At 45.5% G+C, this 26,475-nt stretch overlaps 2 protein-coding genes across 8 annotated transcripts in view; one reads left to right on the forward strand and one right to left on the reverse strand.

The window, feature by feature from the left end:
• Positions 1 to 1,384: 1,384 nt before the first annotated feature.
• Positions 1,385 to 2,981, forward strand: LOC108054134 (isovaleryl-CoA dehydrogenase, mitochondrial). Its single transcript, XM_017136916.3, has 3 exons — positions 1,385 to 1,638; positions 1,696 to 1,821; positions 1,875 to 2,981. The coding sequence occupies exons 1-3, from the start codon at positions 1,424 to 1,426 to the stop codon at positions 2,794 to 2,796; spliced, it is 1,263 nt and encodes a 420-aa protein (XP_016992405.1). The 5' UTR covers positions 1,385 to 1,423; the 3' UTR covers positions 2,797 to 2,981.
• Positions 2,982 to 3,031: 50 nt separating this feature from the next.
• Positions 3,032 to 26,475, reverse strand: part of rhea (Talin_middle and talin-RS domain-containing protein rhea) — a 32,371-nt gene continuing 8,927 nt past the window's right edge. For 2 of the 7 annotated variants that reach the window (XM_017136909.3, XM_070215158.1), the window contains exons 2-17: positions 22,933 to 23,159; positions 15,718 to 15,961; positions 15,249 to 15,647; positions 15,000 to 15,191; positions 14,860 to 14,938; positions 14,296 to 14,799; positions 14,145 to 14,233; positions 13,675 to 13,763; positions 13,232 to 13,348; positions 8,580 to 13,167; positions 8,320 to 8,510; positions 6,356 to 6,472; positions 5,770 to 6,285; positions 4,785 to 5,444; positions 3,982 to 4,562; positions 3,032 to 3,921 (exon numbers count right to left, since the gene is read on the reverse strand). In XM_017136909.3, the coding sequence (XP_016992398.2) occupies positions 3,663 to 3,921; positions 3,982 to 4,562; positions 4,785 to 5,444; positions 5,770 to 6,285; positions 6,356 to 6,472; positions 8,320 to 8,510; positions 8,580 to 13,167; positions 13,232 to 13,348; positions 13,675 to 13,763; positions 14,145 to 14,233; positions 14,296 to 14,799; positions 14,860 to 14,938; positions 15,000 to 15,191; positions 15,249 to 15,647; positions 15,718 to 15,853 (8,517 nt within the window). In that variant the 5' untranslated portion in view covers positions 15,854 to 15,961; positions 22,933 to 23,159 and the 3' untranslated portion in view covers positions 3,032 to 3,662. Of the gene's footprint in view, positions 3,922 to 3,981; positions 4,563 to 4,784; positions 5,445 to 5,769; positions 6,286 to 6,355; positions 6,473 to 6,698; positions 7,098 to 8,319; positions 8,511 to 8,579; positions 13,168 to 13,231; positions 13,349 to 13,420; positions 13,447 to 13,674; positions 13,764 to 14,144; positions 14,234 to 14,295; positions 14,800 to 14,859; positions 14,939 to 14,999; positions 15,192 to 15,248; positions 15,648 to 15,717; positions 15,962 to 22,932; positions 23,160 to 26,475 lie in introns of those variants that run through there. The other 5 variants (XM_070215160.1, XM_070215159.1, XM_070215162.1 and 2 more) reach the window with 5 other exon arrangements.

A 26,475-nucleotide genomic window follows, 5' to 3' on the forward strand; every position in this document is an offset into this window, starting at 1 on the left:
TGGAAACCTACAATACGAACTGCGTCCTCATTGAGTCGTTGACTAAATCGGTTGATTGACAGGATATACGATAGACGACGATTGGGGGAGGAGCTGGCCGGAATCCTTGGCAACATTCACTTGGCTATAACCGGGTGCCATTAATCAAACGCACACACGTGAGCTGCTCCACCTGTCTGTCTGCCTGGAGCGACTTATTTACGAGGACATTTATCGATTTGCCTGCCGAATTGTTCAATTATTTGGGTTACACCTGAAATCGAACCGAAACACTGCACATTTCAAGCTACCCTGCCTTTTTTTCGAGTCGCATCAATTAATTATCCTTTCCGCCTGCCGCTGGGCAAGACACTTCCGTATCCGGTTGGGAATCCGATATGTCCATCGATGGACACCGACTGCGGAGCTAATGATTGAACGGTCGCCGCCTTTTTAATTCCATTTAGACCGCAGCTCCTGGCAGACTGGAGCTCTGGTGGCTCTGTTTATGTTTATCCCTGCGCCTGCACTGCCGTTGTTGTAGTTGTTGCTATTGTTGCCGGCATCGGTTGTTGGGTCATGCGCACTGTGGGTCCATCGCTTCGATTGGGAGCCCACTGCAGGGATATCCTTTGAGCCAATGTGCAGCAGGAGTACCTACTTAATTGACCTGCTTTGGGCGGGGAAGCCCGCTTTTGGTAGTCACTGTTTTGGGTGCTTCTAAGGGCCATTGGAGAATCATGCGCAGACAAAGGGCGCGCAATTATGCAATGCTAAGGGATTTGAATTTCATTTCAAATATAACTAACTATTTGCTGAACGAATTTTAGAGTAAAAATATTACGGATTTTAAAATAAAATCTTACATTTTTTAACAACAAACTGGATTTACATTAAATTGACTCGTAAATTAAAAAAAACAAACCAAATTAAATAGTATTAGTGAGTTGGCGGGCGCTTTTAAATTTAACCCGTAAGCAGTGTTGTTAATGGTACCCTAAAACTTAACGTTTACTTATTTATTTTGATAAATTTATAAATTTTATTTTAAAAAGTTTTTCTATCAATTGATATCTAAACTTTTGAAAATTTGAGAAATGCAATCGTTTCTAGTTATTTACATCGTTAAGATATTGATATAATTGGGTAAAAAACCTTTTAATAAAGTGTTTTATTTATTTATGTATTAAAGATGATAGTAAAGTTTACAAAACTAAGACTAACGTAGGGGATGTTAATATAATTATTATTACATTTTTTATAAAATTCGAATTTTAGCAGTAAGATTTGAATTTTCCCGCTCATTTTACCTAGTTGATTTCTTAGTTTCCCGATCTCGCTGTTTGCCCACTTGTTTGAATGCCACTAGTTGCTTTCCACGTAGCGAGTGGGAACAGCTGATCGGAATTATATAATAGTTTGTTGTCCCGTCCCCGAAATCAACATGGCTCTAAGATTTGTGGCCCAGTCATGCCGATCCTTGCTGCAACGTGGCGATCGTCCTTTGTCCTGGACCCGCACCCTCTCCCATTATCCCGTCAACGATGCCATGTTTGGCTTGGACGAGGATCGCCAGAAGTTGCGGGAGGTCGCCTTCAATTTCTTCCAGAAGGAACTGGCGCCTCTGGCCAAGGAGATCGATAAGCTGGATAACTTCAAGTAGGATATGAAGGATACAAATACCTGAAATACCTTTAAATGTGCCTTTTTTCATAGGGACATGCGACCATTCTGGAAGAAACTGGGTGATCTTGGCTTCCTGGGCATCACGGCGGAGCCAGATTTCGGAGGCACTGGTGGCAGCTATCTGGACCACTGCATCATCATGGAGGAGTTCTCGCGGTAAGCTATTAAGCTATCCTCCATGACCTATATATGAACTATAATCCTTATAGTGCGGCTGGTGGCGTGGCCCTGTCCTACGGAGCCCACTCCAATCTGTGCATCAATCAGCTGACCAAGAACGGCACCCCGGAGCAGAAGCAGAAGTACCTGCCCAAGCTGTGCAGTGGCGAGCACATTGGTGGACTGGCCATGTCCGAACCAGGCGCTGGATCCGACGTGGTGTCCATGAAGCTGCGGGCCGAACGCAAAGGAGATTACTACGTACTGAACGGATCAAAGTTCTGGATCACAAACGGATCCGATGCGGACACTTTGGTGGTCTATGCGAAGACAGGAGGCAATGACGTGCCGGGAAAACATGGCATTACGGCCTTCATCGTGGAGACCGCCTGGGAGGGCTTCAGTGTGGCCCAAAAACTCGACAAGCTGGGCATGCGAGGCAGCAGCACCTGTGAGCTGGTCTTCCAGGACCTCAAGGTGCCGGCCAAGAATATCCTGGGCCAGGAAAACAGGGGCGTCTATGTGCTGATGTCGGGACTGGACTTTGAACGGCTGGTTCTGGCCGCCGGACCCGTGGGTCTGATGCAAGCTGCCTGCGACGTGGCCTTCGACTATGCCCACCAGCGTAAGCAGATGAATCAGTTGATCGGCGAGTTCCAACTGCTCCAGGGAAAAATGGCTGACATGTACAGTACACTGAGTGCCTGCAGGAGCTATCTGTACACGGTGGCCAGATCCAGCGATGCCGGCATTCGCAGTCCAAAGGATTGCGCTGGCGTTATCCTCTACACCGCCGAGAAGGCCACCCAGGTGGCACTGGATGCCATCCAGATCCTCGGCGGCAATGGCTACATCAATGATAATCCCACAGGTCGCATCTTGCGTGACGCTAAGCTGTACGAGATCGGCGCGGGAACTTCGGAGATCAGGCGTTGGCTCATTGGCCGCCAGCTCAACCAGGAGTACAAGTAAAAGGAGGAACTTGTGGGAAACCAGAAACGCATTTATCGTATGACAACTGTGGCAATTATGTGGATCAACTCTACTACCTGACAGACTAAATGTTGCATTTATTTTTGTTTAAGATTTATAAAATCAGTACGCTTTATCAATGTTTATATGTGCCTTAATAAAAGAATTAAAAGCTTTAATCGAAAGCATTATTTTTTAAACCTAATCCGTTCTGCATTCAAAACAAGTATACCACTTTGTTAAAATATTGTTTTTTTTTTATTATTTTACAAAAAGTTCACAATTTAAATATGCAACTGCATACACGACTCGCATATGTACGTATATACAAAAAGAAATAAATTGATTAAATCGAATAGAATTCACCAGCATAGAACATAGATTGACTGTTCTACGCACTGGTGAAATCAAGAGGTTTCTTACGTTAGAAATAATATTTCATGTTTAGTGCACAGTAATAAATTGCATCGAAATAACAACAATGTGAAGAACCAAATTTGTATGTGTTACGCTTATTAAGGGTTACTTGTAATTTCGTTGAATTTAAGAGGTTCGCCTGAAAAACTGCAATCTGCAATCTTGTATCAATATATTTTGGCAATGAAATGGCAAATAAACACGTAGAACACAGATTTACGAAAACATAGAAAGTGATTAGCAATATTAGGTGGTTAATATTAGGCTGATTATATTGTATGGGTAGAGGCATATAGATGTAGTTTCGCTAGTGGCTAATTACAATTAATATTAAATTATTTCTATTAGTATGTGTACGGGGGTGTGTAAATGTTAAAAGCACTTTTGGCAAACATCGACATGCTCATCACATCACCATCAAGCTAGAACATTTACTTAAGCAACTAGAATTAGTCCAATCGAAAACTATGCTTCTCCGTCTTGGTCTCCGATCGGGATTCCGTTGTCGTGGTGAAGGACTTGCGCTCCATCACACGCTGGGTCATCGAGGTGAGTCGCTCCGAGCCCTGGTCAACAATGCTGATCTTACCGCCATCGGTGTTCAGGGTCATCTGCGAGAAACTGGACTCGAGTGGCTTCACAGCTCCCAATTCACTGCTGCTGCTGGTGGTATTGTTGGCTGACTTGTCGAAGTTTCGCGTCTCATATCTGTAATTTATAAGAGAAAGATTAGCAAAAGCATAAAGTAGGGACAAGGCTATAACCCACCTGGATGTGTAACCCTCGTAGTTCTGTCCTGGATAACCATTTCCTCCCGTGAGCTGGACTACGCCGCCCTGACCAAAGGTCTTATCATGAAGATCCTGCACGCAGGCCGCCAGATTCCGGTTTACAGTGGGCTTCTTTGGCACCGCCGGTGGGGATGAGTTTAGCGTTTTAGTGCCGGACGACTCAAAGCTTTGCTGGTAGTTGGTATTAGTGTTTGTGCCTGAGGGGTTGGGCGTGGAGGTTAGGCCATTGCTGCCGCCCGGACTGCCCGGATAGGGCCGGGGCACGGCATTGGCTGTTAGCTTGGGATTAGGGCGGAAACTGTGACCCGACGTGGCGGTTTGCATGTTAGAAATGGTTGTAGAGAGCGGTGGTGGCGGTGGTGGGAAGTCTCCGTTGGTATCGTCCAGCGGAGGATAGTTGGACGGTGGCGGAGACACCGCTCCCGGATGATGGAAGTGCTGCGGCTGCGGACTGGCGTAGCTGTAGTTGTGCTTCTGCTGCTGTTGGCTACCGCCGGACAAGTAGCTTGGCGAACTGGGCATCTCGCCGGAACCGTAGTAACCGCTGCGACCCAAAGTCTGTTAGGGTTAGGGGTTAGAAGAGAGAGAAGAAGAAATACTGCCGGTTAGACTGGTTACGTGTTAGATGGGCTACCCACACCAAATTAGAATTAGACTACTTGAAACAAAATGGTGCCTCAATTTCGCCATCAATCTCAATGCCAATTTTTTGTTTCGGTGGTGCTTTCAAGAACTTATACAAAATATAACAATGTGGAAAATAGAGAAGCTGTTTCATACATTGTCCTGGCTCCTGTAGGCGTACTCCGTGTCACTCTCGTCCGTGGTGACTCCCTGAGCGTTCTTCACGAAGCGCCGCGCATGGCGCACGTTCTTCAGCAGCTGTCGAGCCTCCTCCAGCTCTTTTTCCTTGCGCAGCACAGCGGATCGTGCGTTGATCTCCTGCGCCATGCCGTCCACCATCGATGTGTTGATCTTTAGCGAGTGCTCCTCCTCGGCTTCCAGGCCCTGCTGAGCGGAGCGCACCAGGTTGTCGGTGGACTTGATCACTGCATTTCCGGCAGCCTGCAGGCGACGACCAGCCTCCGAGTTTGGATTAGACTTCACTTTGCAGGCAATCAGCAGTTGGGCTGTAGACGCAGCCACTTGCTTGGCCGTCGAGATGAGCATCTCCTCGGTGCCCACGCCGCGCACCAGATTCTGGGCAGCCTCCACCAGGCTGTGAGTGGCGGCGGCCACAAGGCGAGCGGCCGAGATGAGACCCTCGGACCATTGGCCATCGTCGGAGCTCGTCAGCGGACGGCGGGCCACCTTGCCCGTGTCGATGAGTTCGCGTTGTGCGGCATTGGCGGCTCTCACCAAGGCAGCAGAGGCTGCCATTATTCCCTTGGCGGCCTCCAAAATCATTTCGTCAAACTTCATGTTCTCGTCGAGTTCAATCTGTGTGGCAGAAAAATCAGAGATACTATTAGATTCTATGACTCGGGAAAGAGAAAACAATGAACAATCACCAGGCGTTTTTGTTTTAGTAGATTTAGCGAGGGTCACAGTAATAATATGTTTGATTCCTGGGTGAACTTTTGAATGAAACAACCAAGAATATCAAACATATCTCACTGGAACCATCAATTAGTTCGTTTTGAAGGGCTGGTTAGGGGATAAATCAAGCACCGCTTAAAGATTAGGATGAGTTTCAGCTATGTCACTATAGTTAGTTATCATTCACCACTTAAATTAGTTAAAAGGTATCCAATTCGAAACTCACCTTGACGTCGGCTTGGCGACGAGGACGCAGTGAGGCCAACTTCTTGGCTGCCGCATCGATGGAGGCAGCGGCGCCCAGCAGTTCGTTCTCAGCAATGACCGTGGGATCCTCGGGATCGATCCAATCGGAACCCTTGAGCAGCCTGGCCATGGCCACCAGATCGGTGACGCATTTGGCAACGCGACGCGACAAGTGCATGCGATCGTCGGCACTGCAGTTGTGCAGGATGCCACTGAGCAGGTCGCGGTAGGATTCTCCCACGGCAGTTCCTGCCTCCAAGGTGCGCGAACGCAGCTCCTCCGTTTCGGCACAGTTCCAGGCGACGGAACGGCAGACGATTAGCATGTCGGAGATGGCACGGCGTCCCAGGTTGGCGGCAGATACAATATCAGCCTGCAGATTGGAGGTACCGGCAGCCACAGCCTTTGCAGTGGCAGCGGTCACATTCATGGTCACTCGGATCAAATCCTCGGGTCCCACCTGGGTGTTGCCCACCGGTGGGGGAGTGTGCATGGCCTAGAAGGTAGGAAAATTAACCAGTTAATATTTATATCTCATACAGAATCATACAGCCTAGAAAACCTACCCGAATCTCCTGGGAGATGGCTTCCACGGTGGCCTCCATGGCGCGAGTTCCGCGAGTGTGTTCATCCTCCACAGCTTTCACTGTCTTCAGCAGCGAGGATACGTTTAGCACCATCACCTATTTGTTTGCGAATGTAGAAAGGTTTTTTTTTTGGGAGCAGAGCAGAAATGTTTGTGGTTAATGTTTGGTCAGCAAAGAGGTGATTTGGAAAGAGTTGCTTATTGATAGCAGGATGACTAGGACTACGAACTACTCTACCACTAAATATGATAAACTAAGACTACAACATTCTAATTGGCTTTGGCACTCTTACAAATCAATATAAAACTAAAATAAAGTCAAATGAATTTCCAATTGGTTTTTATTTTTCGCATAAGTAATAAGAAATAGTTTTAAAAATGACTTGATAACATTGAAAAGAGACAAAATGGGAACTTTTAGGCGCCAGGTAAGCGGTTCAAACTAAAAATGGTTTTTAAGAGGACTTTGATTTGCGTTGCTCTGCCCAGCACTTAAAAGTTCTCTTACAATCAGTTTGAATTCAGTTTAGTCGAGTGTCGAAAATCATGTTTCATTGTGCAATGGATTAATGCAAGTAGAATTTTGTCCCAGAATCTCAGTTGGCCATGATGTCGATGCTGCTGCTGGCGAGGAGGATGTGGCTGCCACTTCGAATTTGTGACTCTGGGTTAGTTTCTGAATGGCCATTGTGGACAGCTGCCTGGCAAACATCTTGAAGCGTCTGCTCGTCGTTATTTTTGTTCGATTTGGACATACATATGTACGATATATGCGGATGAATGGAGATTTTGGTTTGATATCGATTTGATAGCAGATTGTTTTCCACAGCGAGCGCAGCGCATGAAGAGAAGGAGGAGCGTGGAGCGGTTTGAATTCGATTTGCATTTTTGTACAGTTCATGAGTGTTTTTTTTTTTTTTTTTGTGTGTTTTTGTGGGAAAAAAGAAGAGCAGATACGTCGAAGGCACAACGAATTAGCAAAACGAAAAAATACATCAATTTATGGATTTTCCCATTTGGATTTCTTTTTACAAACGTTGGAAGTGGTGGTGGTGGGTGGGTGTAAGGGTGTATAGGAAGGGTGGGTGGTTGAGAGCGCAGCAAGCAGAGCCGGAAGGGATGGTTAGGGCAGAAGGGTGGTTGGATAGCCGGGATTTCCCTGTTTTTGCTGGCGATGCTGCCAGGGAAATAATGCAAGTAGTGGGCTTTCCATGGGTGCGTTCGGTTAAACATTGATAACATTAATAACATTAAAGAAACGACAACACAGAGCAGCTGAAGCTTTAAGGGGAGCAATTTCAATGGTTTTGCATTGAAAAAATTCAGACAGCAGCAGCGGAGATTCTTTTTTTTTTTTTGATTATTCGAAATATACACAGATACATTTATGTGGTAGTTTTTTAGGAGCGGGTGTGTGGATTTTCTCATTTTTTTCTCGAATGTATAGGTAGATGAGTGCCAAAGCCATTTGATGTTTATTTATGTTGATTTTTCAATATGCCACAAACAACATTTATGTATGCGCGTTACATATTTTGCATGGAAGAGAATATATTATTAAATAAATAAAGATGAATAACAGCCTATCTGTTCGGTCCGTTCGTTATTTATTCCAATGTTTCAGTTTCAATTTAAACATCAGAATAAAGGTCTCCTTTCATTAAAACTCCTTTTCTATGCACCGATTATTACAATTTAGGAGCAAACCATAACCAAGTTAAGTCAGTTACAATTTGGTGAGTGAGGATAAAAAACTAAAGCAGCATAATTCCCTTAACTGAATTTTTATAGAGAATTATAACAGTTAGGAAAATTATCCTGCTAATACTAAAAGCCACAACAACGAAAGCTTTTTTGCAAGAGATTAAAAAACTACGTAAGAGTAAGAGAAAGAGAAAGTAGAGAGAAAGACAGGGGAAAGTAAATGGGTTGAGTTCGACTTACCCTGGCGCTCTCCTTAAGTCCTTGCATGGAGGGATCATTGATGGGCTTGCCAGAAGCCAGTTTGGTGCAGTTGATCAAATCGCCTAAAGCAGAAGCCACATCCTTGACGGCATTGATGACCATCACCTGAGAATCGGGTTGGGTAGATCCCAGGGAGCAAGCGCCTCGCTTTACCGCCTCAGCCAGTTGAGCTAAATTAAGTACATATTTAATTGGTAAGTTAACTAGTCCACTTAGATTTCCTTTTAATATTCACTCACTTATAGTTGAGACTGCATTCTGTGCTGCATTGGCCAGCTGATCCTGGGTTCCAGCCGCTCCAGTCACCAAAACCTTGGTGTCCTCCACCAGAGCCTTCGCCGTCTGAAGAATGTGCTCGCGATGATCGGCAAAGCTGCCATCGCCATCCGAATGGAGAGTACCCGCGGTGGCAAACATAATGGTTGTATCCAAATCTCCGATGATTCCAGATACCGTGTGGGCTGCATTGATGCAGGCCTGTGTGCCACGGGAGCCCGCCTGCAGAGCGGCGAGCACCTGGGCCACCTTCTCGGACACCTCGCGAGCATTGCGCGCAATGTCCTTCTGGGCGCCCACATCATTGGGTCTCGCTCCGCCCGCCGACGACTGGATCATGGAGCTAACCGATCGGCCCAAGTCAATAACAGTGGTGCGAATACGCATGGCCACATCCGGCGAAGAAGTGGTCGTGCTGGCTCCCACTGAATCCTGAGTCAACTGCTGATAGTGCTGGGTCATGTCGACGGCCAGTTGTGGCAGAGCAGCCGGTTCCACGCTGCTCTTGGCGTTCATCTCGTTGGCCAGACTGGCGATCTCCTTTGCCCGCGCCACCATGCGCGTCTGATAGTCCACAAAGGTGTCCGAGTACGAGGCATTCAGCAGGGACTGACGCTTGTCGGTCAATCGGGTGATCGAGCGATTCACCTGCTCCATCAGACCCGTCACAATGCCCGTCTCCGCGCTGATCTTCTCCACGGTTTGCTGCAGTTCCTGGATGGCCTCCCTTGTGCCATCGATTGCGTCATCCAGTCGCGGATGGGCATGAGTGGCTCGGGGATTTCCGGCCGAATCCTTGGCCGATTGCACCAGGGTGACGGCACTTTCCACCACCGAACGCGTCTGCTGGATCAGCGACATCTGCTGCTGGCTGTGCACAATGTGGGTGCAGGCTCCTATGGCTCCATTAACCATGGGCACCACATAACGCGAGATTTCGCCCACCGCATGACCCAGTTGCTCGGCATTGTTCTTGCCAGCCACGCGAATGGGTTCCAGTTTGTCCACCAGCTCGGAGGCAGAGTTCATCGTCTGTCCACTGAATCCGTGCAAGTTGTTATCCCGTCGCTGGCTGAGACCCTGAGCATTGACGGCCAGCGCACAGCTGTCCAGCTCACGGGTGCAAGTGCCCAGGGTGTGGAGCACCTGCTCGCACTGTGCCTGTCCAGGCGCCTTGTCGCGAATGTTGTCCACCAGTCGCTTAACGGACTCCGAAACCGGGGTGGAGTGCATCGAGAGCTGTTGCCACACGGGAGGATTGTCGGGGGAAAGGGCCAGTGATTTAGCAGCCTTAACCATCTCCACAACGCCATCGATTACACCGCGACCCGCTTGGATGACCGGCTCCTGCGCCTTCCTGCCCTCCGCCGATATCTTGGCGGGCACTGAACTGAACTCGGGACTCGAGGCATATTGACGCACTGCTTTCACAGCCTCCAGGAGGGGATCCACCAGACGATCGCGACTTCCGCTGGCCGGCTGCTCTTCAATCGCCTTGATGGCTTGCACTAAATCAGAAGTGGCGGTGGCCACTTGCTTGGCCAGCACAATAAACTCATTCTTGGCCACCGGATTCGAGGTGTTCATCGAGGCCTGGCGGCAAATGGAGCACAGATAGCTGGTGTGCTTGGCAATCACCGTGAGGGCGGAGATCATCTGCGGCTTGGTGGACTGCTGGCTGCTCACAATGTCGCAGTGCTGACGGATTCCCTGGTAGGCCCAAGTCAGCTGGGCCTGATCGATAATCCCTGGTCTTCCAGCAACGCTCGAAGGATGCGAGACTCCAATCAAGTAGGCTGCCTGCGACGAGCTCTCAATCAATCCCTGGATGGAGTCGTTAACATTGTTCACTGACTGACTGAACTCGACATGCTGCGATTGCTTGGCATTGTTGATCATCTCGGAGATGGCATAGCCCAGGTTCCTAGACTTCCCAGTGGCCTGCTCCACGCAATCAAAGTAGCCCAGCTCGTTGATGGGTTCATGTGGGTAGTCCAGCATCAGACGCAGGGCTTCAATGTTGCGCATTGCGTTGTCACATTCCTTTTGTCCGGGAGCGGATTGGATGCTGGCATCCACCAGCTGATTGATACTCTCGGTAACTCCTCGGGCAGCGGCGTGCAGCAAGTTCTTTGCATTCGGCTGGCCAGGATCGGCGGCAATCGACTTGGCCGTCGAGAGGAGGGAGCACGATTGAGTTGACACATGGCGCAGGGACTCGATCATCTGCGAGCGGACCTCCTCCTCCTGCGTCTGACCGGCCATCTCCATGCTGACGGACAGTAGATCCCGATAGTTGGCTGCAAAGTTCTGGCTGCTCTCGGCCAGCAGAGCTGGCGAGGCATACGAGACCACAATCTCGCCACCAGAGCTGCTCAACTGCTCCGCCACCTGCTTAAGTTCCGACTGCAGAGTGGCATATGGACGTCCCGAGGGCGGGAACTCGCTCATCGATAGGATTTCACTCAGATCGCTGACATTTCGCAGGGCCACGTCCACCTCCCGCTGTCCGGGAATGCAATCCACGGTGGCGGAGAGGGCGCCGGTCACCTCCCGTCCGGCTTGGGTCAAGGCCTCCGGATTGGAGACACCCTGCAACGTGCGTTGCGCCTGCTCGATGAGTCGCGCCGAACTGGTGACCACATCATCGGCACAGTCGATGATCGCCGGATTCTGTGTGGTGGCCGCCACTCCGTGAACGCTCCTGGTAAAGTCACCCAATGCCAGGGCAGTGTCTCGTCCAGCAGCTCCAGCATAGCTGCGCTGATTGTGCAGCACAGAGGATAGCAGTTGGCTCAAGGCGATGCCCACATTCTTGGCGGATTTCCTCAGCTCATCGGCGGTACTTTCCACCGTTTGTCCCGGCAACGGACGCAGCTGCCCGGCGAGAGCCGCCTGGCGAGTATCGTCCAGGACATCGTGCAGTTTGCGCACCTCCTCCAGCGCCGACTCCAGTTCCTGGCCACCGCAGGCATCGCGAGCACGCTGCGCCACCGAATGCAACTCGGACACGCATTGTCCCAAGTGCAGGGCTCCCTTGGACAGTTGGGTAGCCGAGGGAATATCAGTCACCGTCGGCTGAAGGGCTCTCGACGATTTGGAAACCTGCAGAGCAGGCTCGATGAACTGTTCCGCCGCCTCGATAAGATTCAGTTGGGCATTGGGATCGTCGGGCTGGGCACGGGTGGTCTTCAACGAGGTGACCAGTCGCGGGATGGTGTCCGCCACTCGCTTGCAATCCTGCAGCAGCGTCTCCTTGGTCTGATGATCCTGACTGTGCTGCACAGCATTCTGGGCCGCCGAGATGCACTGGGTTGCCGCCGAGGCAGCTTGCTTGGAGCAGAACTCCAGTCGCTGGATGAGTCCTCGCTTCATTGCCGGCGTATTGGCCGCCGTGGTGGTGATCTCCCTTAGCTCCTCCGCCGCTCTACGCAAGGCGTTTTGGTTATCCGAATCATGGGGATTCGAGGAGCAGAGACGAGCGGCCTCCACCAACTTGGCAGTGGCATCGGCCAGCTGCTTGGCGGCGGACAGCAGGTGACGCTTCAAGTCGGCATCCTGCTGCTGATCTGCCTCGCCCTTGATGCTCTGGATGAGCTGGGCAGTGGTCTGACCAAGGGTACGGGCATGGCGCACCATCTCCTGGGGATCGTGAGTGGAAACCAAAATGTCAGTGCCAATAATCACATTCTCCACGGGACTGAGTTCAGTACTGGTGCGATTGGCACGCTCCCTGGAGCTCAGCTTCACGTGCTCCAGCATATCGGTGAGGCTCTTGGACACATCGCGCGCAGCTGCCAGCAGATCGGCCTTTAGCTTGGGATCATTACTAGCCTCGTTGCAGACCTCGCACAAGGAATTCACGGCCCTCGCCACATTCCTGGCCGCCGCCTCCAGTTGCTCGCGACAGGCGGCATTGTGGAGAGTGGGTGCCACCACCTTGGCACAGGCCACCAATTGACTGGTGGCCAGGGCACACTGACTGGCCGCTCCAATCACCCGATTCCTGGCCTGTTCATCCTCACAGCTCGCGGCAATGTTCTTGGCCCGCAGCACAAGGGCCGCCGTGGTATTGGCCACCGCCTTGGCCAAAGCGAGGAGCATGTCGTGAAGGTCACGGTTCTCGGGAACTTCCTCCTCGGCAATAGTGCTCAGCACATGGGTGGTAGCCTCGCCCACGCGACTGGCTGCATTAATCAGATGTTGCGGCGGCTCCTTGCTCTCCGGCTCGGCTGCCTTGAGGAGATCACTGAAGGCATTGCACAGATTGCGGGCAGCCTCCAGCAGTTGATCGCCATTCGTGTCGTTCTCCATCAAAGCTGCAATCAGACGCACTTCCTTGGTCACCTCGGGTATCGTTTGGGCAATCTGGGAGACAGAAGCCGAAATGGCCTCGGTATCCACTTCATCCGGATGAGAGGCGGTGATTATCTGAGCAGTGGCAGCGCTCATGGTGGCCACATGACTGCTCACCGCCTGTTTGGAAGTGTCCAAGGTGTTCTCACGCCACTCAATGGAACGCATATCACTGCCCAACTCCTGAATGGGTGCCTGTAAAAGGGAGGTAATTAAAGATAAGTTAACTAGTTTCCTCCAGTGGAGTAACTAAACTCACCTTGGTGCGCAGCTCTTCGTCAGCGCGAATCAAGACATCCTGGCCAGCGGATATGTAACCCAGCAGAGCTCTCTGTGGCTCCGTCAGATTCACAGAACTAATGCGAACTTCCTTAGTCTAAAGGGGAATATTCAAAGAACATTAATTAGTATTTGGGTTTATAAGAACTCTCTCCAGCTGAATGCATACTTTGTAAAACATTGGATGACCACTGGCTTTATTCAGAGATTGCAGCATGTCAGGAGAAAGGAATTAGAGAAATGCTTCATGTTAATTTGCTTCAGATGAGTTGGGGTTATGGCTTATGGTTCAGATTCAGTGGTTAGTTTAATGTTACGAGTAAGTGCGGTGCAAATCAAGCAAAAATCGCGTGAAATAAATAATTAGCTGAGAGGAAATGAGTGGGGTTAGTGGAGGATGCATGGGCATGGGAATAAACTCACCGAGGGCGGCTGGTGGGCATGGTTCACCTGGCCGACGAAGGCACCATACTGCACGGTCTGCACTTCGTTCTGCATAAAAGAGCGCTCGCCTGTTGTCGAATTCATTGGCCGAGATTCAAAGGGGATTGGTAAAAAATAAAACATTTAAATTAGCATATACAAGATAAGCAATAAAAATAAAACAAGCAAGTAGCAGAACCTATTTTGTCGATTGTTCTTAGGGAAATAAATATTTAAAGTCTCTTAGTTCTGAAGTATCACTTTTTTTTAAAGGTTTCTTGTGAGACGAATATTAAAATTAATTTTATGATGACCACTAGTTTAAATATATCATCTTAGAGTTTAGAAACCATATTTATCAAGTAATCTGGTTATTCTTCATTTAAATTAAGTAAAAACATCGACATTTCTACACAAAAGAATTATCGCAAGCTTCAGTGCTTATTTAAGTTAAAGTCAGTAAATCTTACCGTCATAAGGCCTCATAATGCCTGGATGAGCCAAGCTCTCCACATTAAGTTGCTCCATGCGATTCGTTTCGTGTTGCAAGAAGGTGGCCCTATAATTATTCGATAAATTATTACAAATATTACTATTTTTATTATAAACAGCGCAACTTACTTGGAAGGTGCCACTGACTCCTCCACCATGGTGGAGCCCTCATCGCCCTCGATGCCGAAATGATCCTTGGTCTGCTTCTTCTTGAGAATAATGTCGATGTAGCCCGCAATGAGCTGCACAATCTGCTCGGCCTCTGTCGTCTGCACCGAGTAGTATTGATTGGCGTAGTCGCCAAAGTCCAGAGTGAAGGTGTTTGGCGAGGCGCCCCAACGTCGCACTGTGGTCAAGGGCCACGAGATGAGAATCTCCTTGGTGTGCTCGTCCAGACGCAGCACCGAGTCCTTGGTCACTCCCAGCAGACGGGGTACTAGCTTGTTCTTGCCATTCATCTTCTCCTTGACCAGAAAGAAGGTAACGCCGTAGGTGGGCAACTCCCGGGCGGTCTTGGTGTACAGGACTTTGGCGTCGATTTCGGAAAGATCCGTATGCTTTCGGTGCTCCGAAAAGATTTTCTTCTCGATTCCCTTGGTGCGCACATACGACTGAGGCAGAAAGTCCTTTAAACTGTGAGGGAAAAATACAAATTAAAAAAATACAAAATAAAATAGGAAATCGTTTACTCACTCTAAGAATCCGGTCTTGTGCTTGGCCTCATTGTGCGGACCAAATTGAATATGCACTTGGATGCCAGCGAATTCGCAAGCTAAGGAAACGAAATAAAATGAATAGAGTTTCTTTGGGGTCTTTAAACCTTAAAAACCCACCTTTATCTTGGGTCACCGGATGGGTGCCATCGAGAATGGCGTCCCTGGCCTGCACATAAAGCAAATTCAACTGCACGGGGTCGCGAGAATCGATATTCTGATCCGAAAAAAAAAAGCGACGGCGCAGCAAAACCGTTTCTGCCTCGTCGATGCCCTGCTCCCTCAAGGTTCGACTCACATCCACCCAGTTCACTGCAAAAGAAGCTCTGATTTAATACTTTTCTTTACAAGACTGACCCAGTTACTTACTTTCATCGTCCGTCTTGAGTTTCTTGCGCAAACTCTCCATTTTGGCATCACGATCCTTCTCCATAATCTTACGCTTTAGGGTCAAAGTGCCGAACTTGTTGTCCGGCAGGTTCTCATTCTGCGCCTCGTTGTCCTCGCGCACCAATCCGTATTCCTCGTGATTGGTGATGCCGATCTTGGTGCATATAACGACCATGAGCTGGGACACCGGCTGGGAGTCATCTACCAGGATGGTCTTCACGGCACCATCCAACATTCGGACGCGCAGGGTGCGCGTTTTGCGGCGGTACTCCAGCGTGTCCTGGTTGTGCAGGATGTAGTAGCCCAGGGTGCGTCCGGGTTCCAACCAGACGCCCTGCTGGTTCTGCTCGTCCGAAATGAACAGGCCATATTCGCTGGCTGTAAAATAGAGGTGAAATAATATTATTAAAAAGGGACGATTTGGTTAAAATTCTTGCGTTTTACTTACGTTGTCCTTGCACCGCCTCGGCGAACTTATCGCGAATGACCTTGCAGGCATCGAAGACTGTGGTGTTGGGCTGAAACTGTATGGTCTTCGTTACCCGACCACCCTCCAGTTGGATACGCAGCGATAGTGTGGACATCCTGCCGCTTCACTTTAACTTCTGCTCCTTTTCTTCTACCTCTCTCTCCTCCGCCTCGTCGTCGTTTCCTCGGGAAAACTTCCAAGGGTGTGAAAGATGCAAAAGGCACTGCAAAGGAGGAAAAGGAAATGTAAGGTTAAAAAGCCATTGGGATTACAATATTAACATTATATTTTCACAACAGAAATAAATTTCTAAACTAATGAATTCGGTTTGTTTTTCATTTCGAAAGTAGTATCTTTATAATATTATATTACCAATTACGTGTTGGAAATATAAATATTATATTACTTAAACAAAGTGAAAATTAGGTAGACTAAAAGGACATTCAGGGCTAATAACCCATACTATAATTTGGTAATATCCTAATGAATTATGCTTAGAAAGACAAACTGAAAGTGGAAAACAGACACCGGAAAAGCGGAAAGCATCGACTGAGACCGAAACCAAAACCGAAACCACCCCCAGAGCACAAGGATATCTTTCGCCGGACGGCCAGGGGCGGTGGCAGTGGCGGTGGCGATGGCAGCCACCACCCAAAACGCAGACGACCGATAAAATTGCTGATGAAAATCTTCTCCAGAAAGACTCGCACACGACGCACAAGCATTAAATGTTCACACAAACAGGGGAGAGGAGCAGGCCCCACAGGACACTTGAGTTGCCAAATCAAAGCCTGAAAGCCCTGGCCCATTGTGGTGTTGTTGCCCTTATGGGGTAGCAAACTCTCTCTGCATCATCCACTCCATCCGCTCCATCATTAGGCTTTGGATTTTAAGCCAAGTTCCCTTAATGCCATTCTCCATCCCCGAAAAGCAGGCGTAATTGATTTTCTGTCGCCCGCTTTTCGATCCTGCCAACGTCCGAAGACAAAAGCTGGCCAAAGTGTGTCAGAGTTCGGGTGGAAAAGTGCTACCATTATTGTTTTTTTTCTCTCTAGCAAGCAAAAATCAATAATTTACACAAATGTTTTGTTTTTTGTTGTTATGTGTGGAAAAAACACACACTACACACAGAGAAAGAGAGACTCTGAAGCACTTGAAATTTCCGGCAGACGACACACACAATATCTCGCACAAACTTTCACAATTACTTTTTTTTATGGGGAGACAGCGACAACAGGACGAGGTCGGTTCCATATGGCGGCTGTCAGTGGCACCGATTGTCGGCATCCTGCGGCAGGAGCTGCACGTCTGCTCTCCACGGAATCTGGCACGAAAGTGATGAAAAGGCTGACTCAACGCTGCGGCTGAGCCTGCGGCAGAGGGATGCTGCTCCGTCGACGTCGGCGTCAGCATCCCTTCGGTGTCTAGGATATCCTTGCCACCACCGCCGCAGCAAGGACTCTCGAAGAGAAAGTTCGGGAGAGCGCCTGCGCAGTGCTTTTCTTTTGGGCGAGAGAAATGGTCAGAGACCAAAGGGTGCAGTCCACGTAAATTCACCCTCTATTTGCCACTGGAGAGTTCTCTCTCGCTTTCTCCCCTTTTCTCTTTGGAGAAAACTGGTAGACTTTTACAGGGCGCCTGAGTGGCGCCAGCCGACCAAAAAGCATCAGAATCCTGCGCAGCATCAGCCGGAAAAAAGGAAATCACTGCGTAATCCGATATGAAGCTACACTGCGCGACGGGAAAACAGGTTCAAGAGCAGCGGACAGAAAGGATTTAACTTTTGCTCTTTCAAATGAGGGATTTTAAGAAGGATAGTTAAGGTCGATGTGGGAGGAATTGGAACTAAGAATATTTAATTATCCGAATTTGTATACACTTAATTTTAATAAATTTCAAACGTTTTTTAAACAGAAACAACCCTCCAATTTTAAAAATGTTAAGTAATGACTAGTATTACTTAACAGTTCAATGAAACAGTTTTGTCAAAGTTTATAAAAACAGCTGTACTATATTTATACCCAAATAAGTTACTAGAGTTCCTCCATCAACCCTACTCCTAGTTTATATTGTAATGCGATACGGCCCATTAATTAAATTAACTTTATATGCTCGTATATGCCAAACAAGAGAAAGGAACATGTCCTCATAATACATCCCCCTCTAGATTGTAAGAAAAGAAAACTGTCAGCGTCACAAGAGGATGGATAAAGGACAATGAATAGATGGATTTCTCCTAACAAAAAGGCAAACAAGAAAACAGTGTATATCAATGGACCCGTTATTTAAACGGTATCAACTTCCCCAGCAGCATTATTTTGACTTGGCGATTTCTGACATTATTTTCTTACAACATCCATCAATTGCAAAATTACAGATGGCTAATAAAACATAATAATCAAGGAAATATTCGTTAATTTTAGTGCAAAAGGCAAATTTGGCCTGCGGCTGCCACGAATTTTCACAGTGGGCGCTTGGCTTAAGCTATTTCCCTTCCTCCCCATTTTTCCTCTTCCACTTTCCTGGTGCCTCCTGCACAGCTGGCCACCAACTGATACCATCCGAATGCAAATGGAACCCATGCAAGGAGGTGGAGCTGAAGCCTCTCACTAATTGGCAACCACTTTCTACACAGAAGTCACACTGAGCTGCTAATGGATGTAATTTACTGCCGACAACGTATTCCTATGAGCACATCTAATTAATTGAGTGTGGATGTGGATAGCAGGGCTACTTGTGGATTTCAATAGGCAGGGGAAGAAATCACAAGAAGTGCTATTAGTTTGGGAATTTGAAAATCCCATTTTAATTTTTAAAGAATTTTATAACCTACAAATTGGAAACTTTTTCCTAGTTTTACTTACTTTTCAAACACTTTGTAAAACTCATCGTGGGATCTTGTTTACAATGACGTACTTTTCGAAGATGTTAATACTTTTTCGTGAGTTGGCGATCGAAAAACGTTAAGGCACAAAGCTTACGGTTACGGTTTTTGGGGCTTAATGCTTATAAAGGCACGCTCGGGCGTAGTGTGTTTCTTTGTGTGTGGTGTTGGGTGTGTTTTTTGGTGTTTAACGCGATCTTTGCGATCGATCGGTTGACGTTGTCATCGAAAGGCATTACGGGGTGTTGAAAAGGGATTTTAAAAATCGTTGACTGCGACGGCAGCGCTGGTTCAGGCGAGTCCCGCGACTCCTGCGACTCCTGCGAGTCCTGCGGATCCTGCGAGGCAACTGCTCGACGAGCTGAGGCACGTTTGTGGTGTTGGCAACGGAGCGTACCGTTTTTGTACAAAAATTGTACGGAACCGAAACTGAATTTACAAATACTCAACACAAAACGATGGCAAAAACCGCTAACAATTTGGAAAATCTCAAAAAACGCGTATACATCATAATAACGTGGGAATTCTTTGGCTTTAACAAATAACGTTTAAAATTTTCGAGTTCTCTAGTGTAAAAGCTTTCGTTGTGTAAATGTTGTAAAGTATATACAAACGTGTGACTTTGTATATTGTTAAAAACGTGTAAAGCTTGGTAACAAATGTTTATAGTAATTTTGTTTTTTTTTATAGGGTTTTTTTGTTTTTTTCTGTTCTAAGGCAAATTAGTGGCAGAGTTTTGAGCAGCGATTAAATCGCATCGACTTAGGGTCTATTAAAAGTAAAGTATCTGTCCAAGGCACTCGACGACGACAACGCAGTGTGTGTGTGGTGTGTGTGTGTGAAAAGTTAAGAATATTTCTTAGGGTTAAGGCACGAACTATGTCGAAAAACAGGAACCGAAACGGTACAAAAGGCACTTGTCCGCCAAACTTAACGAATTTGTTTCAAAAACTCAACAAGAACTCAGGCACAAAACGGTTTCAGAACGCGACTTAGGATTGACTTTCTGTATCTTTCTGTTTCTGTTTCTGTTTCAGAACTGAACTGAACTGGCAAGTCCTGCCCGATCAGAGGCTAGGCCTAGAATGATGTGCTATGCCGGCGACACATCGTGAGCTTCTGATGTCAGCATCATTCATTCCACTAGTCGTAACCGTTGTGTGAATCGGCGACTCTATGGCGTCGTCCTGTCGCCGGATCAGCGCATGCTCCGCGGACAGGATGCCAGGATGCCAGGATGGCCAGGATGAGACGGGATGAGATGGCATGTGCCGGTTAGCCTTCTTTGCCTGGCTGCGCGAAAAGGATGTGAGTAGGTGGCTGGCTGCTGGGCGAGATCGTAAAAATTGCCTATCCTCCTTCGTCGCTCGGAAAAAGGGAGGGTTTGGGTTGCACAGTAACATTTTGGCTTTTTCACTTCGGTTTCTTGGTGTTCTATGTGCTGCTGTGTGCTGCTGGGAAATGGAAATCCACCACCAACTGGGAGCGCCCAATGGGTGGTAATGGACCACCAATGGCTGAACTTCGCTTTCGCCTTATGTACAACCGGAATTGTTTTTGCCATCGCCATTTACATGGCTAAAATTGTATAAATTAAACTTGGCTGAGTGTTTTTTTTTTAGCCCGGCAAACCAAATGAATAATAGTTAAAGAAGAACGTTATTCCGGGAAATCGGCCAGCTGGAGATCCCTGTTTTTTTTTTAGAATTTCTCTTTAATTAATCTGATTTATTTTGATTAATTGCAAGCGAATGAGTTAAGTAATTTTGGCTCGGGACAGTATGCAACAATCTTTAAGTTACAAATGAGGGAGGTCGCTATCTTGAGGCCAAAATCTCCACCCACCACTCCCACTTATCTGTGCAATCGCTGTCGACATAAAAGCGAAGGAAGAACAGAAAAAAATAAGCTCAACTGGCGCGACATTCTGGCGCCAAAGCCACCATTTTGTCTGGCCATATAAGTGAGTATGTGCCTCGTCCTGGAACGCGTGTGGCTGCGTAGGAGTCCTGTGGTGGCCGCCAAGGAATCTGCACGGTTTTCACTTGTCTTCGGACACGTTTACTCCTTCGCAGCCATGTTTTCCCTCTGATTGCTTTGCCTCCTCCCCTGAATTCTCCTCCACTTCCTCCCTTTCGGAAAGGATAACAAAATGCCATCGGGCTGCGCCAATGTGGAGCCTTTTTATGTAATTTGCACAGTTTTTATTTCTGTTTGTTAAGTGGAAAAATAGAATTCGACAAGATACGAGCAGAACCGTCTAAGACATAAAATAGAGTAATAAAGTTCAAGGAGGCCTTTTTCTTTTATTATAGGTAGAAGTTGATAGATCTCCTTGATTAATTGTGTTCTTCCAAGAAAAACAAATTCAAGAACTTGTCTTTTTTGATAAGAAGTTCATACAAGATGATCAATGACTTAAGCTCAAAAGACATTTATTGATTCTTTGATTGTCTTTCTTTTCACATTCCTTAAAAAGTATCTTTACTTTCGTCAATCGCAATTTTCTGTATTATATAATATCACTATGGACGGCAGTCCATGTAGTGACGAAGCGCACCAGGAGAGTGTGCGAAGGCGACTACAATATATACACGAAGAAATGAAAATCTACTGTGATGGTCCGATCATAATGAATAATACACCTATTGAAAGGTATTGCGAAAACTAACAGGATTGCATACCAAGACTTTAAGAAAATCATTTGGCTTGGGAGAGAGAGCGGTGAAAGTGAAAAAGTGAAAATTTCGAAATTTGGAGCTGTTGGGGCCGGTGGGGATAAATGCCCCCTCGCAGTGTTTTAGTTGTATTCCTTTTGAAAATACCCGTCGAATGAGGGGTCATTTGTCAAAATCCGACTCTCCGTTCAAAATTTATAGCCAAAATAAGATTTTCTTCTTCTTCCCAAAATGAAAATTTAATTCTGTTTGTCAGTTTGTCCACTTGTCCACTTGTCCGCTTGTCCACTTGTCCACTTGTCCAAAATATGTTTTTTAAGTTCTGAAAATTTGATATGACGTTCATCACATCGATATAAAAAACTTTTGTTCTACCACTTTTGGAAAAACCCGCTAGTGTAGCGGGAAAACAGCTATAAATAGCTAAAATTCGGAAAGCCGTAACTTCTATACTACTAAAGCTACAGACTTGTGCTGCATCTCGTTTGAAAGGTATTTTTAAATGCTATAAACACCTTTTATATGCAATTTGTGTAAATGTAATAGTTAAAAAGATATGAACAAAAGAAAATTTGTTTAAACTTTTTTTTTAGCTTTTTTTTAATTTTCTCAAAAACGGCTCTAACGATTTTCCTTACAACTTTAAACTGTATAGCCCTTGAGATTCCTTAAATTTCGGTATATATCATGTTTATGTAAAAAATCGCGTTTAAAAGTTATTCAGAAACGAAAATAGCCACTTTTGCCAGCTCAGAACAACTAACGCTCCCTGAGTATTGAATTTTGTGGGAGGGTATCCGAACTGTATTTTAGGGTCATGGAATCAGTAAATTTGCACTTAAGAGTTCCATATAGGAATCTTTTGTTCTACGACTTTTGGAAAAAGCCGCTACTTTAGCGGGAAAAAGCTAAAAATAGCTAAATTTCGTTAGTTTGTAAGTTCTACACTACTAAAGGTACAGACATGTGCTATACCTCGTTTAAAAGGTATTTTGAAATACTTCAACGCCTTTTTAACTTAATTTGTTAAAATACAATAGTTTAAAAATTATGATTGACCAATTTAAATTTAAATGTATATATTAGCTCCTATGAGAGCAAATGTAAACAAACAAAAACTTCTGATATCAAATAAAAACACCTTTTAACGAGGTAAAAAACTAGTGACGACCGCACCTTCAACATACAAAAGTTCTGATATCAACATTTGTGACGAAAAATTATTACACTCGTCATCAAATAGACTTTCTAATCTTTTCTCATTCGTCACGCTGCAATAGAAAATGCCTGTAAGGGGAAAAAGGCTGGAATAGTTTGCTAGGGCGGGCCGAATGAGAAAAGATTAGAAAGTCTATTTGATGACGAGTGTAATAATTTTTCGTCACAAATGTTGATATCAGAACTTTTGTATGTTGAAGGTGCGGTCGTCACTAGTTTTTTACCTCGTTAAAAGGTGTTTTTATTTGATAATATTATATAATAATTATATAATAATTCAGAAAGTTAATGTAACTGTCACATTCCAACGATAATTAAAACATTTTTGTCAGAATAGAAAGTAGTCACCTAGCACTTCCCAATCTTAAAACTAATTATTTGCTTATGCAAATACTTGTTGACACCTTCACTTACCTCAATTCGTTGTTAGCCGCTTATCTTCAGCTAATGTTGGGTTCGATTTAGTTTCAGTTGTTAAGCAGATAGTGTAGAAATATGTTTAACGAAAGTTGTTTGCTGTGTGTGCGCCCGTGTGTTTGTGTGTGTAAGTGCTGGCAGTGTTAAGTGTAGTCGTTGTTGTTGCGTTGTTGGTTTCTTCGTTGCTTGTTGCGGTTGTCGTTTGTTTGATTTGTTTAGAAGATCTGCAAATAGAAGAGCAGAGCGAACGGTTAAAACTGCATTTGCAAACGTGGCGGTAGGAAAAACTCTAACTATCAAGATGCCACTGTGGCGACTTCAGCTACCAACAAAGCCCATAGCAATCCACTCCAAACTGCAGAAACGCACAAAGCATTTTTCCTGTTTTCATTTTCCATATTAGCACTGCTCGACCTCGGCGCCGATGGGTGGACGTGGATGAGTCTGTTAGGTGGGGCAAGTTGGAGAAGAAGAAGCCGATATAGCCGCACATATATGGGTAGATGTCGACATTGCGGTTAATGCCACCAAGGCAGCCGGAGCAAGAGCCGCCACCGATATGTGCGCACATAGAATACCATTCCAAGAATGCTGCACCAGACTTTTCCATTAGCGTTTGCACATCGCTAGCGACTTTTGTTTATAGCAACAAAAAATATCAATCAACACCCAAAAGCCCAAAAGAGTGCATCAATGTGGCAGATCGGCGGGATCGGGACTGGAGTCGGAAGAATCGGGTAGAGAGTTGTCAGCTGCAGCTGGCCAAGAATGCGGCTGCTGTGGTCTCCATTTCTGGCCATTAACCCTCTCTTAGCCAACTAAACAATTTAATTTTCTCTATGAAGAAATTATTAAATCTTGTAATTTTTGGACATTCAAAAGAAAAGGGAGTCAGAAATATAAATAAAAACAAAATATTTGAGTGCTGAATATTATTTTTGCTTTCGGTCTTGGAATTTTATGATTCGTGGATAGTGTATTCCAAAATACAAAATAAGAAAAAACTGATAAATACTCATCGTTCTACAAAGCTATCAGGGAATGAGTAACATGACGGCTTAAACTGGAAATGTATTACATTCTAAAGCAGATCAGAGTGTTTTCAAAACAATCCATTCGTTGTTAGTCATATTTTAAAAAGGAATATTTTTTAGATAGCCTCAAAGAAACAGTGGATCATAATTATGTGATTCAAAATTCTGAATACTTCAACAATAATTTGATACAAATGTTGTTTAATTCGAAACTATAGATAAATGTGCTTTGGGTGATGTTTTTTCGGTTACACTAACAGCCATCTCATTTAAGATTCTATAGAAAGTATTATTTGAATTTTCAACCAAAAGTCTCAAATGATAAATCTTATATTTTTAACGAGCCGTTTTAGAACCTGTTTTAAGGAACCTGACATAAGGAACTATAGTGTTAAGACAATCGGATTATTACAGGTGCAGGTCAGCCCGCGACTCATAGGCAAGATAAAAGCTTGGGGCGTGGGTGGCTCCCACTGATCTCCTGGCCCCCAACGAGCCTCACTCACCCTCTGCCACTCAATGAAAGCGAAAATGTAATTGTGGGCGTTGAACAAGTTTCTGTCGTAGTTTCTGTTTAGTAGGTCGACGGCTGATTGGGTTTATACATCGCTACGTAGTACGTTCATACATATATGTATCGCTCTTCGCGGAGCAATCAAAATTACAAAACGATAGCGTCACGTAGTTATAGCGAACACAATCTGAGACCTTGGCACGATTCTGCCATGCAGCCAGATGTCGGGCTAGGTGCTCAGGCACGTTCTACAAAGCCGAACCTCCGAGCTGCTGAAAGGGTTCCGAGTGGTTTATGGCCAAGACAGACAACATGGACACTGCAGATTAAGGGGAACTGTTGAATAGGTTTATTGACCCGAGAACGGGGAAATATGTGGATATTCAAGATAAAAATAAGGGGTACTCCTCTTGAAATACTCAGACACAACAAGTATTACTCTTTATAAAATAATAATCTGATAATATTTATGATTATAAATATCCCAAAATATACTTTTAATCTCATTTTCTAAACATTTTTCTCTCATTTCTTAATCCTACTAATGAATAAGTAAATCTTCATCATTGGATTAGGCTTTTAAATTAGCTGTCTGTCACCCCGAAAATTACTAATAACGTACACACATGAAGACAAATAAAATAATACATCATACATGCGGGCGGCGATGACTACACATGCAAGTGCTTAAATCAGCTTCCAATGCTATAAATCACATCACAACTCACAAAGAGAAAGGAGAATTTAAATAAACTGCCAAAGAAAATTCGACGTAAAATGTGTTGAAAAATGCGCCAGAAGAAAAAGTTCCCTCTACGATAAAAGCCAAACAGATTTTAATTAAACCAAAACAACAACCAGACCTCATACGCCATACTAGATGTGCCCAATCCTACATCCATTCTATATATATGGAACGCTATAAATACCGAGCATAAACGAGAACTTTCAAGGTAAACAAAGTATAATTTGGAGAGCAGACAAATCTCATAGATTTTCCATTCGATGCGTCCCAAAAAGAAAATCAATGAAAAGTTTTGAAACCGAAAGTGTGAAGAAAGGCAATCAACACGGATTCTACTTGCCCCCTGACCAAAATTGTGGCACGATATTCATGCAACACTGGAAATAGAACACTGCCACCTAAGCGAAGAGGCAACTGAGGTTCCCAAGAAGCCGGCAAACGAATCTTAAAATCACACAGTCCATTCTTCCCCAGGCGATCACCTATTATACAGATCTCTGATCCATCGCAAGAGTTCCCCTGCAGAGCTTTCACTGTACTTGGCTGGCGGCGATGATGATGCTGCTCTTGGCTCATTCATTTGCTTATTTTTTGCTCATTCCCTGAGTCATAGCTGAATTTATAGAAATTTCAATTTCGTTTTGTACTACAACGGGCTAGTTTGGAGGTCCAACAGATGGCCAGAGCGATCCCCACCGGCGACTCGCTTGATTATTAGCTGCGCTTGAGTAATGTAACAGCAGCATCAAACGACTCATGAAAAAGTTTTATTTCACTTTTCATGTCAGCGGAAATTGACGAGCGGTCAGCGAAAAAAGGTCGTTAGACAAATGTGTCACGATCCAGTGACAAGGTACTGAAAATGGCTTAATGAGTGCAATTACGCCAGTTTTAACATACTTTTCACACAGAATCATTTTACAATTGCTGTGGGTAAAAGCGGGTTAAACAAAAGATCATTCATAAATTCAGAATTCAATCAAACATTGGTGAATGAATAGGTAAAAGGTAAACCTTATAGATTAAAAACCGCAAAAAAAATATAAAAAATGATAAAAAAATTTCATGACAATGGCCGACATGATACACAATGCCCACATATGTAAAAGTAATAAAGTTTATTTGGCGATTTTGCACATTCAACTTGTTTTCGTTTACATTTTCAGCACTTATAAACAACAGTCACGTTCGAGCGTTTCCTTTTCTCAGCTTGGGTCATTCAACTTTACCTAAATTGATCGCCAATA

The sequence above is a fragment of the Drosophila takahashii genome, chromosome 3L, assembly GCF_030179915.1.
Source record: "Drosophila takahashii strain IR98-3 E-12201 chromosome 3L, DtakHiC1v2, whole genome shotgun sequence".
Taxonomy (NCBI): Eukaryota; Metazoa; Arthropoda; class Insecta; order Diptera; family Drosophilidae; genus Drosophila; species Drosophila takahashii.